Below are 15,059 nucleotides of genomic sequence, written 5' to 3'. Positions count from 1 at the left end.
TCGAGGCGCACGGCGGCGGCTCCGTCACGTCGTCTGTGACGCCCTCCACCGACGGCTCGGCGGCGCGGTCTACCCGGCGACGGCGCAACCGCCGGCTGTCTTATGGTGTGGGCGAGCGCACGCCCCTATCCGGCAGCACCACTGAGTGGAGCACCTACGCCGGGTCGGGAACGGCCGCGTCGAATGGCGCGAGCCCTGCGGATGCGCGCGGCGGAGGCGAGGACGCGGAGACGCCCGCCTCCCGCCAGAGCGCGGCGTCCGAGGTGATCTCTCGCGAGCCGCGTGGCGATATCCTCCATGTCGCGCTCACACCACAGCCGATCCCTGCTGCAGGCGACGTCGAACTCCTCGCAGCAGGACTCGCCCATCGCGCAGGCTCGCCGCGCCGTCCCACGCAGACGCGGTGGCGCAGGACGCCGCCGGCGGCGAGCAGACCCCTTTGACGCCCTAGACGACCCGCCGGGAGACATTGAGTGTATGTGCTGCGCGTACGCCGGGCAGGAGGTTGCAGGCATGCTCCCGTCGGCGCAAATCGAGTGCCTCGAGAACGTGCTGTGCAAGGATATGCACTTCGACGTGTACCTCGAGCGGCAGCACGAGCAGGCGAAGCCTTTCATGTCGGAGCAGGCGGATGAAGCGGCACGCTGTGGGCGATATCATCTCTACCGCGCTGCGTACAAGGTGCTAAACGCTGGCGACGACATGAAACAGCGCGCGAGGTTTCCCGAATGCGTCGAGAGGTTCATTCGGAGAGAATTTCCCAACCCTGTGTGCGATCCCGAGAAGGGATGCGATTTCCTATCGCAGTGCATCGAGAGAGGGCACTATAGGGGGTTCCTCACTAAGGCACAGTCGAAGAGTAGAGTGTGCGAGTTGTGCGATGCCTCGGGCGGGCAGCCGGCGGGTGCGGGTAGCCTGTGGCGCGATGATTTTTGAGATTGGCTTTTCTTCTTACTGTTGTTTGAGGCAAAAATGCGATCGTATTCCGACAGAGTTCCCAAAAAACCGCCGAAAGAACGTAATCGCAGCTGCTCCGGACAGCCGGAGCAAAAATTTCCGGAAGTAAAACACCTGGCCGTGCACGGACCAAAAATGCAAAAAAGGTCGTGCTGCGACCCCCGAACTTGCTTCCTTGCGACATGCAGATCAGCCCTCCTCTCCGCAACACGCGTGCCGGAGGCGGGCGCGCCGGCGACCCGCGCCGCGACCGGCCCCGCGACGAGGCTCCGCCGTCTCGCTCGCCAAACGTGCAAGCGAGTGGCGGGAAGGGCGGCGGCGGTGGCGGGAAAGGCGGCCACCGCCGGCCGGCGCAGCCAAAGCAGAAGTTGGAGCCGCGCGAGATCAAGACGACCCAAAAGCAAAAGTGCTCCGCTCGTGGCAGCAACCTCCTGACGACGCTCCAGCGGAACAGCACGGCAGTGCTCAGCACCCTCGCGATGCTCAACCCAGCGGCCGCTCCCATGCCGCTCCGCAGCAACGCCAATGTTGGTGAGTGGCTCGTGCAGGTGACGTCATCCCTTCCGACGGCCAGTGTCTCCGACGATGGCACGGCGGTGAAGCTCGGTGGGCGCGACTTTTGCTTCGAGGGCCCAGATGAGCCGGGCGCCGAGGCACCTGCTGCCGCTGCCGCCGCAGGCGGAGGTGGGGTGCACAGCGCACCCTTGCTCCCGACAGTGCAGGCAGATATCAAAATCAGACCCGACGCCAAGGAGCGCACTGGAACCGGCCACGGCAATGTCCTGATGCCGCTCGAGGGGCGAGTCGTGGCCGAGGTGCAGCAAGTCAACGCCCTCGCTGCAGCCATCCAGCTGCACGCCAAGGATTGCTCCAAGTGCGACCTCGCCATGCTCCACCACGAGACGGCGCAGCCCGACGCGTGCAAGGTCGGATTCGTCGGCTGCTTTGCGTTTCGGTGCGCTGGTTGCGGCCGAGTCATCCGGTGGAATTCTTCCGCGGAGAAGATGCAAGGAGCGCCGACGACAGCCGCGCCAGCGGTGGCGGCGCCGCCGGGCAAGGCCAACACCACGGCGCCCGTCTCCGGACCGGCTCGGCGCCCCCTCCTGCCGCGTGGCGCATTCGTGCGCTTCCGAGCCAAGCGGCTCGCTGAAGTGAGAGCCAGTGGTCGGAACCTCTCCACCACCGAGGCCAACCGGCAGTTTGCGGACGAGTGGAGCGCGCTGCCTTACGCCGACAAGTGCACCTATCGGGGCAACGGTGAGACCGAGGCGAGCGACGAGCGCGCTGATCTCGTGCGAGAGCCATTGCTGCTTCGGCGCAAGCTGATCGAGGCGATTGCGCACCACGAGTTTGTCACCCCGGGCTTCTCCCGCGCGCAGCTCGCCAACACGATGAAGCTGAGCGCGAAGCAGATCTTGTACGATTTCGTCGGGCCCAACGAGCGGACCCCTCGCAAGGCGAACCTTGAGAAGATGGTCGCCTGGCTGGCCGCGAACCCGACCCCACCCGCGCCACTCGACGGTGGCAGCGACAAGTTCGACTTCTTTCTCAACTACGACTTGTTGGCCGGCATGCACCTGACAGGCGTCCAGTTTTCGCGCTTCCACGACTTCTGCAACGTGTCGGGGCTCGCCGACCTCAACAAGAACTTCGACACGCGCGTCAAGGCGGAGCTTGCCTGCTCGATCCTCGACATGGACCGCGAGGACACCGCCCGGATCGTCGCCTGGTGCGACGAGATTGGCGACAAGCGGCTCGGCTTCGACGCGGGGCACGGGCAGAACCGCAACTCGAAGCACGCGTACGGCACGTTCATGACGCACGTGCTCGGCCTATGCGTGCTGTGCCAGGTGACCGACAAGGACCGCTCCACGTTTTGCGCCGGCGTGGCGCAGCGCGGCGAAAAGGAGGCGCTGATCACCGGCCTGCGCCGCCTGGTCGAGCTCGGCCTCACCCCGGAGAATGTGGCCACCGACCAGTGCTCCGGCGCGAGCGTCGACATCGCCAACGTCGCACGGGCACTGGGGCTCACGATCGTCCACGACTGGGATGCGTACCATGTCATCGTGACGGTCAAGAAGAAGTGGGAGGCGTACATCGCGGCCAAGTGCAAGCCCGTCGCCTACCCGACCCCGCCCACGCGGCCCGGCCAAAAGATGAAGAAGCCGAAGAACATGAACACCACCGAGCTCGACACGGCTCTGCGGGCGCTGTTCCCCGAGTTCAGCGACCTCGAGGCGGCTCATAAAGAGCCAAAGTGTCAGTGTGGGAGCGCGGTACTCACTCATTGCAGTGCGTCGGTGTAGGCCCGCATCCAGCTGCTGGCCACAAAGCCCCGCGCGGCGGGCGGGCTCTGCGGCACCAATGCGCAGAAGGCGGAGATCCTCACCGAGATCCTTCTCGAGCGAGAGAGGCGGGCTGCGGCGGGGGCGGAAGGGGCGCCGGCGGGCGGTGAGGGCGAGGCAGATGCGGAGGGAGGGGGGGAGGCTGCGGCGGAGGACCAGGCGATGGCGGCGATGGGGGTAGACCCGGCGGGGGCGGAGGACCTGGCGGAGGAGCCCGAGCTGGAGGTGGAGCGCGTCGCCGGCGAGGACGCGGCCAGCGGCGTGGGCACGTGCCCCGCCAACGTCGATCCGCGTGCGTGGGCGACGTACCGTGCGGCGATGTTGGAACACGAGACCAAGAAGGCGCGCGCCAAGTCCAATAACGACGAGAAGGCGGCAGCCAAGAAGGCGCTCGTCACGTATACCGACACGCTCCGCAACTGCCTCAGCGGCGCCATGCTCTTCATGAGCACGCTCTCCGGCCCGGCCAGCGAGCGCGCGGCGAAAGGCATCGAGCGCTTCCAGCTCGGAATGATCCACCACTGCTTGCTGCGTGACCACCAGCACTGCCCGCCCGACGCCTCGTGCCACACTCGCCCGGAGCCGCACCCGCCGATGAACGAGCTGGCGAAGAACCTCCTACGCACCTTTGTCCTGCAGCAAAACCTCGCCACGATCCTCAAAAAGTACGTGTCTCCCCGCACACAACCCCCCCCCTCCCCCTCACGACCTCACGAGCCCCGCTCGCGCGACAGGTGTGTCAACCACGGGTCTACCTCCAACAACGAGAGTTTCAACAACGTGCTGCACATGTTCGTCAGCAAGCGCATCGTCTTCAAAGCCTACGGCCCAATGTACGGCCGGATCGCCAAGCTGTTCTGGAACGAGCAGAAGTCCAAGCGCACGGTGATCGGCGCCACTTGGAAGGCGGCAAGGACGGGCGCGCGCAAGAATGCGGTGGTGCCAAAGGCCTTTCAGTCGAAGCGCAAGGACGACACCAGCTGGTCTTTTGCCGCCGAGGCGATCGGGCGCCTGAAGCGGCGCGTCATGGACCCGTCGTACCGATTCACCTCGGGCTGGCTCGACCTGAAACCGCCGGAGGAGGAGGCGCCTGCCCCTGCGCCAAGGAAGACCTGGGGTAAGGCAAAGGCGATGGCGGCGAATGCCGCACGCGTGCCGGAGGCGGGCGAGGTGCTGGCGGGGCAGGCCGCCGCACAGTGAGCAGTGTACTCGCTTCTCTCGTTGAGCATGTGTGTGTATAGTTTGTGTTGTGCGGCGAGTCTGAGTACTAGAGTGGCGAGACGGCTGCGTTGTACTGTGCCGGCGGTGAGTAGTATGATCTGATGCGCACATCGAGCCGCGAGCGAAGAAGATTCGAGACCATCAGATCGCGGTGCGTCGTCGGCTCGCCTCCGCCGCGCTGTGTCAGCTGAGAGTGCAGTCTCGAGCGCACATGCGCTCGCACACGCGGTAGCAGCAGCGACCACGCCTGCACACGCGCGAGCCGCGTGTGTGAGCACGCCGAGCCACTTTGCCGAGGCCAGACGCGCTTCGGGCGCTCGACTGTGCGCTGCTGGAGCTCGCCCGCTGCAGTTTTGCGATTGCCGCCAGCACTTCCTCCGACGACCGTCGAACCGAGCGTGCTGTAGCGAGCCCCGAGCACGCGTCGTGTGCGGTCTCCTGGTGCCGTGGGACCGCCAATGGACCAGCAGGGGCGGCAGGCAGCCACAGGTCCGCGTCGGTGGCCTTGCAGGGCGCCGCCAGACGCAATCACCCTCGACGGCGCTGTGGCCGTGAGTGGAAATAGGCCTTCCAGCCCCTTTCGGCACCGCAGCGCGGTCCTACGGCCGATGGCGGCCGCCCCGATGGCCCAGCTGGCCAGGCCGGGTCGGCTGCATGTCCAGGCTGGCCGTGGGGGTCATTGTTGGGTCATTGTGTCTCGTTTGAACACGGTTTTTTGGCCGACGCAGAAGATCCTCTAGAGGATCTTCTGCCGGGAACCAATTAGGTGCCCTGTAGGCTTGGCTGCAAAGGGGATTTTTGTTGTGCCGACTTCGATCTTCGTGTGTGCTCCGCTTCTGAGAGAGAGATTTTGAGACATGAGAGAGAGAGAGAGAGAGAGAGAGAGAGAGAGAGAGAGAGAGAGAGAGAGAGAGAGCCGAGATAGAAAGAGAGAGATTTTGAGTGAGACGGTTTAGAGAGAGAGAGAGAGAGAGAGAGAGAGAGAGAGAGAGAGAGAGAGAGAGAGAGAGAGAGAGAGAGAGAGGGAGGGAGGGAGGGAGTACATTTCTTTCTAATTTTATTTCGCCAGCTCGAGCTGTGCTTAAAAGTTAAATCTCTCTACAACCTCCAATCCCCGTCCTTGCTTGCGTCCCCCCATGCCGGTGTGTCCAGTCGCTGGCCAGCCTCTTCTAAACCAACACTCCCGTTTCCCAAGAAAAGAAAAGTCAAACCCTTCCTCGATTTCCGCGAGCGGCGTCTCACAAAAAGCCTAGCCGTCCCGGCGCAAGAAAAGCCTTGCCGCCGAGCTGTCATTCCTTCTGCAGGCCGCGTGCAGCGACGCGCGAGTCCTGGCGGCGCAGCCGCCCCGCCGTGCGGACCATGGCCAACCAGCCCGTCGACGCGCCCGACGACGTGACCTCAGCCGGTAAGTGTCGAGAGCGCCCCCCGGCCAAAAGTCGACGATCCTCGCTCGCCGCCTCGCCCCTTCCGGCGGCGCGGCGGCGCCCGCGACGGGCGGCTCGCCCCACGGCGCACCCCGCCGCCGTAGGTACTCGAGGTGCTCGCCCTCCAACGACGCCGCGGGGGCGGAGGGCCGCGACCCGCTGGGCCGGCTGCCGCCCCCGCGCCTGCCGCCCCCGCGCCGCCCCCGCGCCGCCGTCGGCGGCGTCCAGCGCAAGCGCCGCCGCCGCGTCGCGCGCCGCGCGGGCAGCCTCGACGGACCAGAAGCCGTGCTCGTCGTACCCGGCGTCCCACACGCCCAGCGAAGGGCTGAGTGCCGTCGCGAGACCTCGGCACGCCTGCGCACGCCTGCGCACGCGGCAGAGCGACAGCAGCACCACCCTCGTCGGGCGCCCACGAAGCGTACTCGCGGGTCGCCGCTCCGTCGACCGAAGGCCGAGACACTTGCTCCGACGCCACCCCGCCCCCGCCCCGCCGGTCCGGCACCGATATCTCGGAGGACGACCTAAGGAAGAGCGTGGCGGCGCGTCGCCGGGGGACGGCGCGCTCGTGCTCTCGCCGCGAGATCGAGGGAGGGGGGGGGGGGGGCTGCCCCCCGGAAGAGCGCCGGGGCGAGGGGTGCGTGTGCCCCCCCCGCGGAAAAGCGCGCGGGTGAGGGGAGGGGAGGTGCGCGCGCGCCGTCCTGCAGCGTCGCCGGCCGCAGGCCAAGGAGCTCGGCTCCTCGAGAGCACCGACGGACGACGATCGGCTCCTCAGCAGTGGGACGCCGAGCTGGAGGCTCGGCCCGGAGCTCGCGCGGGCACGTGGAGCTTTCCGCTCGGGCCAGCAGGAAACGGGCGCCCCGCACAGCGACGCCCGCCGTAGAGTGCCGAGAGCTCGGCTCGACGCGAGCGCCGAGGAAAAGCGATCGGCTCCGCAGCAGTGGGACGCCGAGCTGGAGGCTCGGGCGGGAGCTCGCGCGAGCACATAGCGAGGTGCGTGCGCGGCGGCGTGACACAGGTGAGCGGGCAGCTGGCGCACATTTCGACTGTGGGAGCTGCCAGGAGTTTGCTCTCTCCGTTCACACCCCTTTGCAGAATATCAGAGCTCTGAACGGCTGATCTGTGAGCCCCCCAGCACAGTAGGGATTGATTATGATCAGATCCATCACTCACTGGCCGGGGTTGAGCTCTTCTCGACGATAAGCCGCGTGCAGCGTGCCTGAAGTTCAGCCCCGCACGACGCACAGACGTGCCGGCTAGTGGGCTGCTAGCGCTCTGCGGGCAGCAAATGTCGCACTTCTGGGCCACCACGCCGGTGATATGACCTAACCCGGTCAGTCTGAGGCTGCAGCCATGATGGTTGCGCTCCTCCTGGTGTCGGCGGACCACTTCTCGGCTTGAGCTAGCGACGAGAATGATCAGCGTGAGGTGGACTCACGAGGGAGGCCGAGGGTCGCCATGTTGGGCACACAGGTGCCATCCAGGCAGAAGTATTGACCAGACAATGAATACGGACAATATCCTTACAAAGAGAGCGATGCCTTCCCACCTGCTGACCGCTTCTGCGGTGGTCGCCACCAATGCAACGACGGCACTCGCCGGCCACGTTGCTGGCCAGCACCAACAATTCTGGGCGCCGGTCGGCCCGAGGCATTGCTAGGCCTGCTCAGGCCGTGCCACATGAGCACTGAATGGCCTCGCAGGCGGCTCATGGGGCCGGTGACGGCGCCCTGCGCCGAAGATCCCAGGGCGGATCTTCTGGCCGGCACTTAAGAGATACGGCCACGGAGGCTAATGACTGCACTCCAAGTGCTCCAAGTGCTCTGCTTTCGGCGCAACTTGAGCTTGGGATGTCTTTATTTATTTATTTATTGAGCCGCTGATCGAGCCCAGCGTGCCCGCGGCCGCCTCCCGCGCAGCAAGCACCGACCGCCGCTGGGGACGACACGCTGCGGAATCGGATCGAGCCCATCCATGGAGGAGGAGGGCGCAGTCGGCGAATTGCTGATCGCTCAAGTGTCGGCCAATGACAAAGGGTTTGCCGACGAGGTGGCAGACTTGGACGGCGAGAAAGGAGGGCCTTGAGGTCGATCTCATTGCTAAAAATCTCTCTCTCTCTCTCCGATGCAAAACAAAACAAATGTTTGGTATTGCTAAAAATCTCTCTCTCTCCCGATGCAACCACCACCGATGCGGGGTGGCATGAAGGTTGCAGCGAGAATCGGCGAGAGACTGCGAAGAGAGATAGGAAGAGGCGGACGCCCAAGGGTGGGCGATGGCTAGCGCATCACACCCCTCTCCTTAAAATCCCTGTGTGGTGGCGGCGTGCCGTTCTTCCATCCCTCCTTTGGGTTGTCTGTTTTCTTTCTTTCTTTCTTTACCCTCCCCAAAAGTGGGTGATCTGGTGCTTGTAGGGCTTGAGAGTGGCCTGCCATGTCATAGGAAGGACGAAAGACTGTGGTTGCAGGAGAATACCACCACCCATCACTTTAAGTTGGTATAGTAAAGAAAGAAAGAAAACAGACAACCCAAGGGAGGGATGGGAGGACGGCACGCCGCCACCACACACACAGGGATTTTAAGGAGAGGAGTGTGGTGCTAGCCGTCGCCCACCCTAACCCTTGGTCGTCTGCCTCTTCCTATCTCTCTTCGCAGTCTCTCGCCGATTCTCGCTGCAACCTTCATGCCACCTCGCGGTCGTCCCACTCTCGTCGTTCTCCCTCCTGCCGCTTCCTCCTCTGTCGCGTCGCTCTCGTCTCCCACCTTCACCCAACCTATGATTTCTTTTTTAGTTTCCCTTAAGTAGGGTAGGTAGGTAGGTAGGTAGGTAGGGGCACCGCAGGGGAGGTTTTCTTGCATTTTTGCTCCCGGCTGAGGGAGCAAGCAAGCCCACTCAACCCCAAGTACTCACCGTTTTACAGTGGTGTTTTTTCCACATCGGCTGCAGCCTCTGCTGGGGCGGAACGCGCGGGGTTTTCGGCGCGATGCCCTCGGCGAGTACACGCTACTGCTCTGCCGCAAGCTCTCCTGCGCGCGCGTGACGTGTGGGACGCGTGCGCTGCGCTCAAACGTCGCGATTTGGCGATAGGCGCTCGAGCCGGCGCACAGCGGATAGGTGCGCCGCGCAGGGGGGGTCGGAGGTGTGAGAGAGGGGGCGTGGGTCGGGCGCGCACCGGCTGGCTCCGGGAGCGGCCGTCACGTCGAGGAGTGGGGCTGTCGGCGGCTCGAGCGCCGAGGCGAGCTGCTCTGCTGCGCCGCCGACAGCCCCTCTTCCGAGCCGGCGAGTGGAGGCGAGCCGCGGCCGGTGTCGCTGGTGCGGTGGCGGCGAGGGTTCATCGGCCGGCAGCGAGAGCGACCGTCATGAAAGGAGGGGGGGGGGAGGGGGGGGGGGGGGCTGTCGGCGGCCGGTGTGGCTCTAGGCGCGCCTACGCTGCGCCGCCGCGAGCCTCACTGCCGATCCGGCGCCTGGCGGCGGGGGCGAGCCGCGAACAATCGTCGCTGGTGGTGGTGGTGCGGCGGCGGCGGCTCGCCCTTCACTCCAGCCGCGGCTCCGTTCCCGCCGCCGCCCACCGCACCTACCACACGCCGCCGAGCAGGCACCCGGCTCAGGGTGGAGTCGGTCGGGCCGTCGGTGCCGGAGCGGCGGCAGTCCATCGTGCACGTGCACGGCGCCTTTGCGCGCCGCGTTGCGGGGCGAGGCGCGCTTGGCGGAGCGTGTGGTGCGTGGAGAGGCGTGTGTTGTGGGGCTGTCTGTCCGCTGTGCTGGCTGCAGCCACAGCCTGCAGCTTCGGTGCCGTCGGTGCCGGAGCGGCGGCAGTCCATCGTGCACGTGCACGGCGCCTTTGCGCGCCGCGTTGCGGGGCGAGGCGCGCTTGGCGGAGCGTGTGGTGCGTGGAGAGGCGTGTGTTGTGGGGCTGTCTGTCCGCTGTGCTGGCTGCAGCCACAGCCTGCAGCTTCGGTGTTTGTGTAAGTCAACTTGTGCGGCTGGCCGCCTTTTGGCACTGGTGTGTGGCGTCCTGTCTTTCTTGACGTCTAGCGGAACCACCGTGAAGTTCTCCCGCAGGGTTGATCTAGGTGTGAACAACATCTCGCGCTCAAATCTCCGACTGGTCGTTGCAGATCCCATCCCATCCCATGCGCCGCACGCCGCAAGAGGTGCGTCGCCTTCAAGGCCAGAGAGTCGCGTTGCGCGACCTCGCGAGCCGTACCGAGCTCAACGGTAAGGTGGGCCGTCTCGCGGGAGTTGACGGTGAGCGGTGGAAGGTGGAGCTGGACGGCAGCGGCGAGGTGGTGAAGGCTCGCGAGCGCAATCTGGAGCTGACGGGCCTCGCGGAGACCGCCTCGCTCGCTGCCGCGCTCGACGACAAGCCGTATGAGTCGTACAAATTGCCGCCGCTGCACCTCCCTCGCTACCACCATTATGTGCGAGCGGAGGCGAATGGACGCCGCGAGCCGACGCTCGAGGACGTGTGTCTGCTCGAGTACGAAAAGTTCGACGACGGCAGCAAGCTGTGGCCGGTGCTGGAGAAGGAGAGGGAATGGGACCTCGAGGCGCGCCTCCACGACTTCCTGCTCGCCGACGCCTACGAGCCGCCGAAGGGAGAGGAGCTCAACCGCAAGGCGCCGCTCGCGGCAAAGGCGGCGCGGCGCAAGCGGCGGGAGAGGCTCGAGTACTTCCTCTCGAGCGAGAAGCTCCGCGAGCAGATGCTGGAGATGGAGGCGCAGGAGAAGGCCGACCTGCAGCGCGCGCGAAAGGCGAAGAACAAGGCCGACCAGACGGCGCGCGACAAGGAGGCGCACGCGCACTTCCAGCGCATCACCGTCCACCTCGGCTCCGGCACGCACGCGCCCAACGTCGGCGGTGACATCCAGGAGGAGCTCCGCGCGATCCAGCGGCGCGACGAGCGGGTGCGCACACCCCCGCTCTCACCTCCACCCCTCCCACCCGCACCGACCCTCCACGCCGCGCACGCTCAGGAGGGCCGGCGCGCCTTTTCTTTCAAGGAGAATTCTTGCATTTTTGCTCCCGGCTAAGGGAGCAAGCAAGCCCACTCAACCCCAAGTACTCACCATTCTTACAGTGGTGTAGCTTGTGCAGAGGCTGCAGCCTCTGCTGGGGCGGAACGCGCGGGGTTTTCGGCGCGATGCCCTCGGCGAGTACACGCTACTGCTGTGCCGCACGCTCTCCTGCGCGCGCGTGACGTGTGGGACGCGTGCGCTGCGCTCAAACGTCGCGATTTGGCGATAGGCGCTCGAGCCGGCGCACAGCGGGCGGGTGCGCCGCGCAGGGGGGGTCGGAGGGGTGCGAGAGGGAACGTGGGTCGGGCGCGCACCGGCTGGCTCCGGGAGCGGCCGTCACGTCGAGGAGTGGGGCTGTCGGCGGCTCGAGCGCCGAGGCGAGCCGCTCTGCTGCGCCGCCGACAGCCCCTCTTCCGAGCCGGCGCGTGGAGGCGAGCCGCGGCCGGTGTCGCTGGTGCGGGGGCGGCGAGGGTTCATCGGCCGGCAGCGAGAGCGACCTCATGAATCGCGCCACCAAGACCGCGCGGCACGTACGCGCACTTGCCGGCCTCGAGGCGCGCTCTCCTTGCGCGGCATGCCCTGTGTGTGTCAGCGCTTCGCCTCGGAGCCGCTCGACTGTACGAGAGTCGGGCTCCGGCCCTCGGTACCACGGCAGCGACGGCGTGCTCCCTTCCGGCCGCGACAGGCGCGAGGCGGGTGGCGGTGCGGCGGCTGCTGATGCTGCTGCCGCGCAGAGCTGTCGTGCACCCGAGAAGTGGCACACAGCTCGAAGGCGGCGTCGGCGACCGCCGCGCTGGCTCTCTCTCCTCGGCAGACGCCGCGTCGCGTCTCGGCGGCGGCAGCTGCTTCGCCGCGAGAGTAGCGAGGCGACGCACGCGCCTCCGCTCTGCGGCAGCAGCCTCTAGCGAACGCGCCGGCATAGCGCCGGGCCGGGCGAGGGCGAGCCGAGAAACACGTTGTGACGGCCCTCGTGTGAATCGCTTATCCGGCGCTCGAGGAAATAACACGGTTCGGGCTTCAAGTTACTTCGAAACCTGTAACGGCGAAAGAAAACGGAGGAAAACGCGAGAAAAGAGAAGGGCCATTGCTCAAACTCTCTCTGAGAAGAATAGGTGTGCTGCGCTGTAGCGGCGACAGGCGACGGCAAAAATGCAAGCCCCGCCCCTGGCCACTGTTCTATAATTTCGCCCAGCAAAAAAGAAAACACAAGGCCGGAGTGTAGGTTGTCGGCGAGAGCCCGCCTGTGTGGACTGTGGCCAGGACCTGCCACCGCCCTGCGCCCACAGCAATGTCGTCGCCCAGCCTGGACGGCGGCCTCTTGGAGGGCCTGCTCGAGAAGAAGCCGGTCAGCGTGCTCGCGCGCAGCATCGGCAGCACCTGGCGGCCGCGCTACATCGTGCTCCGCGCTCAAAGCCTAGAGTGGCACCACGGCGGCGACGAGAGCGGCGAACTGCAGGTGCTCCTCCTCGACGCCCGAGCTTCGCAGGTCCGAGCCGCCGGCGATGCGGGCGACGACGCGGAGCGCTGCCTCACCGTGAGCGGCACGGTGCGTGGCCAGCCTGTCTGCCTCGTGCTGAGGTGCTCCGACGCCTCCGAGCGAGACGCGTGGGTGCGCGCGGTCTGCCGGTGCATCGAGTCGCTCAAGGCCATCGTGTTTGACGCTGCCGTCGCCCAGGCGGAGCGCAACCTCGAGACCATCGCGCGCGAGCACGGCGCGCGGGTGCGCCGCGCCGCCGCGGTGCGCGAGGGCGTGCGGTTGCTGATGGAGCGCTTCTTCTCGTCGTCCGCGGCGGTCGCGTCTGAAACGGAGTCGTTCGAGCCCGACCAGGCGGGCCTGGCTGACGCACTCGCGTCGTGCCTGCTGACGCGGCAGGCGGAGGCGCGTGCGTGCGCGGCCGCCTCGCAGACCGAGGCCTCGGCTGCAGAGCCGCAGCAGGCGGCCCGGGAGCCGCGAGCTGCGGCTGTGAAGATGCGCTGCTCGCACCGTCTACCTTGTGAGCAGGCGGAGGAGGAGCTGCGCGAGCTGCAGCTCTTCTCGTGGCAGCCGCTCGTGGCGCGCGAGGTGGAAGAGAACGCCACTCAGCTCGTGCGCGGCTGGGGCGGCGCGGCCGACCTCTCCTCCATCGCGGCGCGCCTCGACTGGGCCCTCGGCATCTCGGAGCCCTTCGAGCTCGGCGTGTCCGAGCTCGGCCGCTTCTTGCCGGGCGAGCGGCTGCCGCCGCCGCCGCTGGACGGCGGCCCGCTCGCCCGGTGGCAGCACTACCGCGCGTGCGTGCACAGCGCCTTGGTGCGCCGGCTCGTCGCTCTCGCCATCGGCGCGCCCGCATCGCTGCGCGGCTTTGCGGCCGTGCTCGAGGCGCCCCACTCGCCGCGGAGGACATCTCGAGGACACGTCCAGACACGTCCCTCACACGCGTCCCCATCCTAAAGGCGCAGTACGACTCGCCGCTGAGATCGAGCCCGAGCGGGCAGCCGCCGTGGCTGCACGTCGCGCCCGATGGCACGCGGTGCAGGGTTCTGCGCCGCATCACCGACAGCGCCACCAAGCCGCTCGTCGTCGAGGCCGCGCTCGGCGACAGCGGCGCTCGCCTCACATTCTCCTTTTTTCACTGTTCACATCTGTCTTTCGTAGGTCGTGCTCGGCGACAGCGGCGCCGACGCGGCGGACGAGGCCGCCGCCGACGCCGAGGCGGACGCCGAGGCGGCGGCCGACGGCTCCGAGGCGCGCTTGCTGGCGCTGGCGATACAGGCCTCCATCGAGACCAAGGCGGAGGAGGACCGGGCGCTCGACACCGGCGCAGGCGGGCTGACCGAAGAGGAGCAGCTGGCGTGGGCACTCCGCGAGTCAGCCTCGCCCGCGTCGCCGCACTCGCCAGCCCAGCCGTCGCCGCCGTTGTCTGCAGAGCCGTCCTCGCCGCACCGGCCTGCCCAGCCGGTTTCGCCGTCTCCTGCACAGCCATCCGAGCCGGTTTCGCCGTCTGCAGCGGAGCCTTTGCCGCCAGCGCCGGCCGCGAAGCCCTCATCGCCGCAGCCAGCCGAGCAGTATTCGCCGCCGCCGCAGCCACCGCCGCCGTTCCCGCCGCCGCCGCCGCCGCCTGCGCCGCCGCCGCCGCCGCTCCCGCCAACGACATCGACGCCGACGACGACGTTTTCCGAGGAGCGTGCCGGCTCACCGCGGGAGGAGGCGGTCCCTCCGGCCGAGGCCGCTGGATCCACGCCGCAGCCGCCAGCCGCGGCAGCGCTGCGCTCGTCGGGGCTCGACTTGTCATTATCGCTCCCGCCCCCGCCCTCCGCCCTGCCCGCGCCGCCCTCCTCCATCGACGCTCCGCCGGGCGAGGACGCCGAGGCCGCCGAGGACACGAGAGCCGCGGCCGAGGCGGAGTGCCTCAGTCCTCGGCTCTCGCCCTCGGCCGGCCGCGCGGTGACGGCCCGCTACCTGTACAAGCGCGGCGACAACCTCTTCCAGGACGTGCTCGTCCTCATGCTCCTCGACGAGATGAATGCGCTCTGGCGCGCCGCGGGCTCCGCCGCCTTCACGCTGACGTACGCCGTGGTGCCGACCGCCGAGCGGGCCGGCTTCATCGAGCTGCTCCCCGAGGCGGTGCCGATTAAGGCCGTGCCCGACTTCACGTACTCGCGCGCGCTCCACCACTCCGCCGCCGGCGCCTTCATCGCCGGCTTCGTGCTCGGGCTCGCCGACCGGCACCAGGACAACATGCTGCTCGTCGGCCCGCGGCGCGACATCTTCGTGCACATCGACTTTGGGTACGTCGCCGGCGCGCGCCCGTGGTTCGACGCCAACCTGCTGCCGATCCCGGAGCGTTTCTACCGCTGCCTCACCGCCTCTGGCAAGTGGGACGAGTTCCTCAACGACTGCGTGTTCGCCTTCACCATCCTGCAGGCCAACCGCGCGGCGCTCATCGCCATCGCGCAGACCTTTGTCGAGCCGCTGGTGCGAGCCGGCTACCCCGAGTACATCGACAACGTGCTGCAGCAGCACACGCCGGACCAGGTGCGCGAGCTGGTGCAGGCCGCGCCAAACGACCTGGCCAGGCGGTTCAAAAACATGCATCATAAGCTGTCGCATTGACCATCA

At 67.1% G+C, this 15,059-nt stretch overlaps 5 protein-coding genes across 5 annotated transcripts; 2 read left to right on the top strand and 3 right to left on the bottom strand.

Annotated features, from left to right (window-relative positions):
• Positions 1–5,596: 5,596 nt before the first annotated feature.
• On the bottom strand, positions 5,597–7,003 carry EMIHUDRAFT_434893 (hypothetical protein; the record flags this gene model as incomplete). Its single annotated transcript, XM_005780166.1, has 2 exons — positions 5,597–6,468; positions 6,642–7,003. Coding segments are annotated over 2 exons (1,058 nt in total), but the record flags the coding sequence as incomplete, so codon positions are not given.
• A 2,346-nt stretch (positions 7,004–9,349) lies between these two features.
• EMIHUDRAFT_353606 (hypothetical protein) lies at positions 9,350–10,022 on the bottom strand. Its single transcript, XM_005780165.1, has 2 exons — positions 9,903–10,022; positions 9,350–9,734 (listed from the first exon to the last, which is right to left on the bottom strand). The coding sequence occupies exon 2, from the start codon at positions 9,596–9,598 to the stop codon at positions 9,392–9,394; it is 207 nt and encodes a 68-aa protein (XP_005780222.1). The 5' UTR covers positions 9,599–9,734; positions 9,903–10,022; the 3' UTR covers positions 9,350–9,391.
• A 56-nt stretch (positions 10,023–10,078) lies between these two features.
• Positions 10,079–10,978, top strand: EMIHUDRAFT_204756 (hypothetical protein; the record flags this gene model as incomplete). The annotated part of the gene is made up of 2 exons (XM_005780164.1): positions 10,079–10,852; positions 10,922–10,978. 2 exons carry the CDS (start codon positions 10,079–10,081, stop codon positions 10,976–10,978), a joined length of 831 nt encoding a protein of 276 aa, XP_005780221.1.
• Positions 10,979–11,000: 22 nt separating this feature from the next.
• On the bottom strand, positions 11,001–12,139 carry EMIHUDRAFT_353602 (hypothetical protein). The gene is made up of 2 exons (XM_005780163.1): positions 12,076–12,139; positions 11,001–12,005 (listed from the first exon to the last, which is right to left on the bottom strand). The coding sequence occupies exon 2, from the start codon at positions 11,463–11,465 to the stop codon at positions 11,169–11,171; it is 297 nt and encodes a 98-aa protein (XP_005780220.1). The 5' UTR covers positions 11,466–12,005; positions 12,076–12,139; the 3' UTR covers positions 11,001–11,168.
• Positions 12,140–12,251: 112 nt separating this feature from the next.
• EMIHUDRAFT_204755 (hypothetical protein) lies at positions 12,252–15,053 on the top strand (the record flags this gene model as incomplete). Its single annotated transcript, XM_005780162.1, has 6 exons — positions 12,252–12,614; positions 12,732–13,310; positions 13,394–13,519; positions 13,596–13,792; positions 13,867–14,005; positions 14,310–15,053. The coding sequence occupies 6 exons, from the start codon at positions 12,252–12,254 to the stop codon at positions 15,051–15,053; spliced, it is 2,148 nt and encodes a 715-aa protein (XP_005780219.1).
• Between the last annotated feature and the right edge of the window lie 6 nt (positions 15,054–15,059).

This window comes from Emiliania huxleyi (genome assembly GCF_000372725.1).
Source record: "Emiliania huxleyi CCMP1516 unplaced genomic scaffold EMIHUscaffold_22, whole genome shotgun sequence".
Lineage (NCBI taxonomy): Eukaryota > Haptophyta > Isochrysidales > Noelaerhabdaceae > Emiliania > Emiliania huxleyi.
The sequence above is the reverse complement of the archived record's forward strand: the minus strand, read 5'-3'. Positions and strand labels throughout refer to the sequence as shown.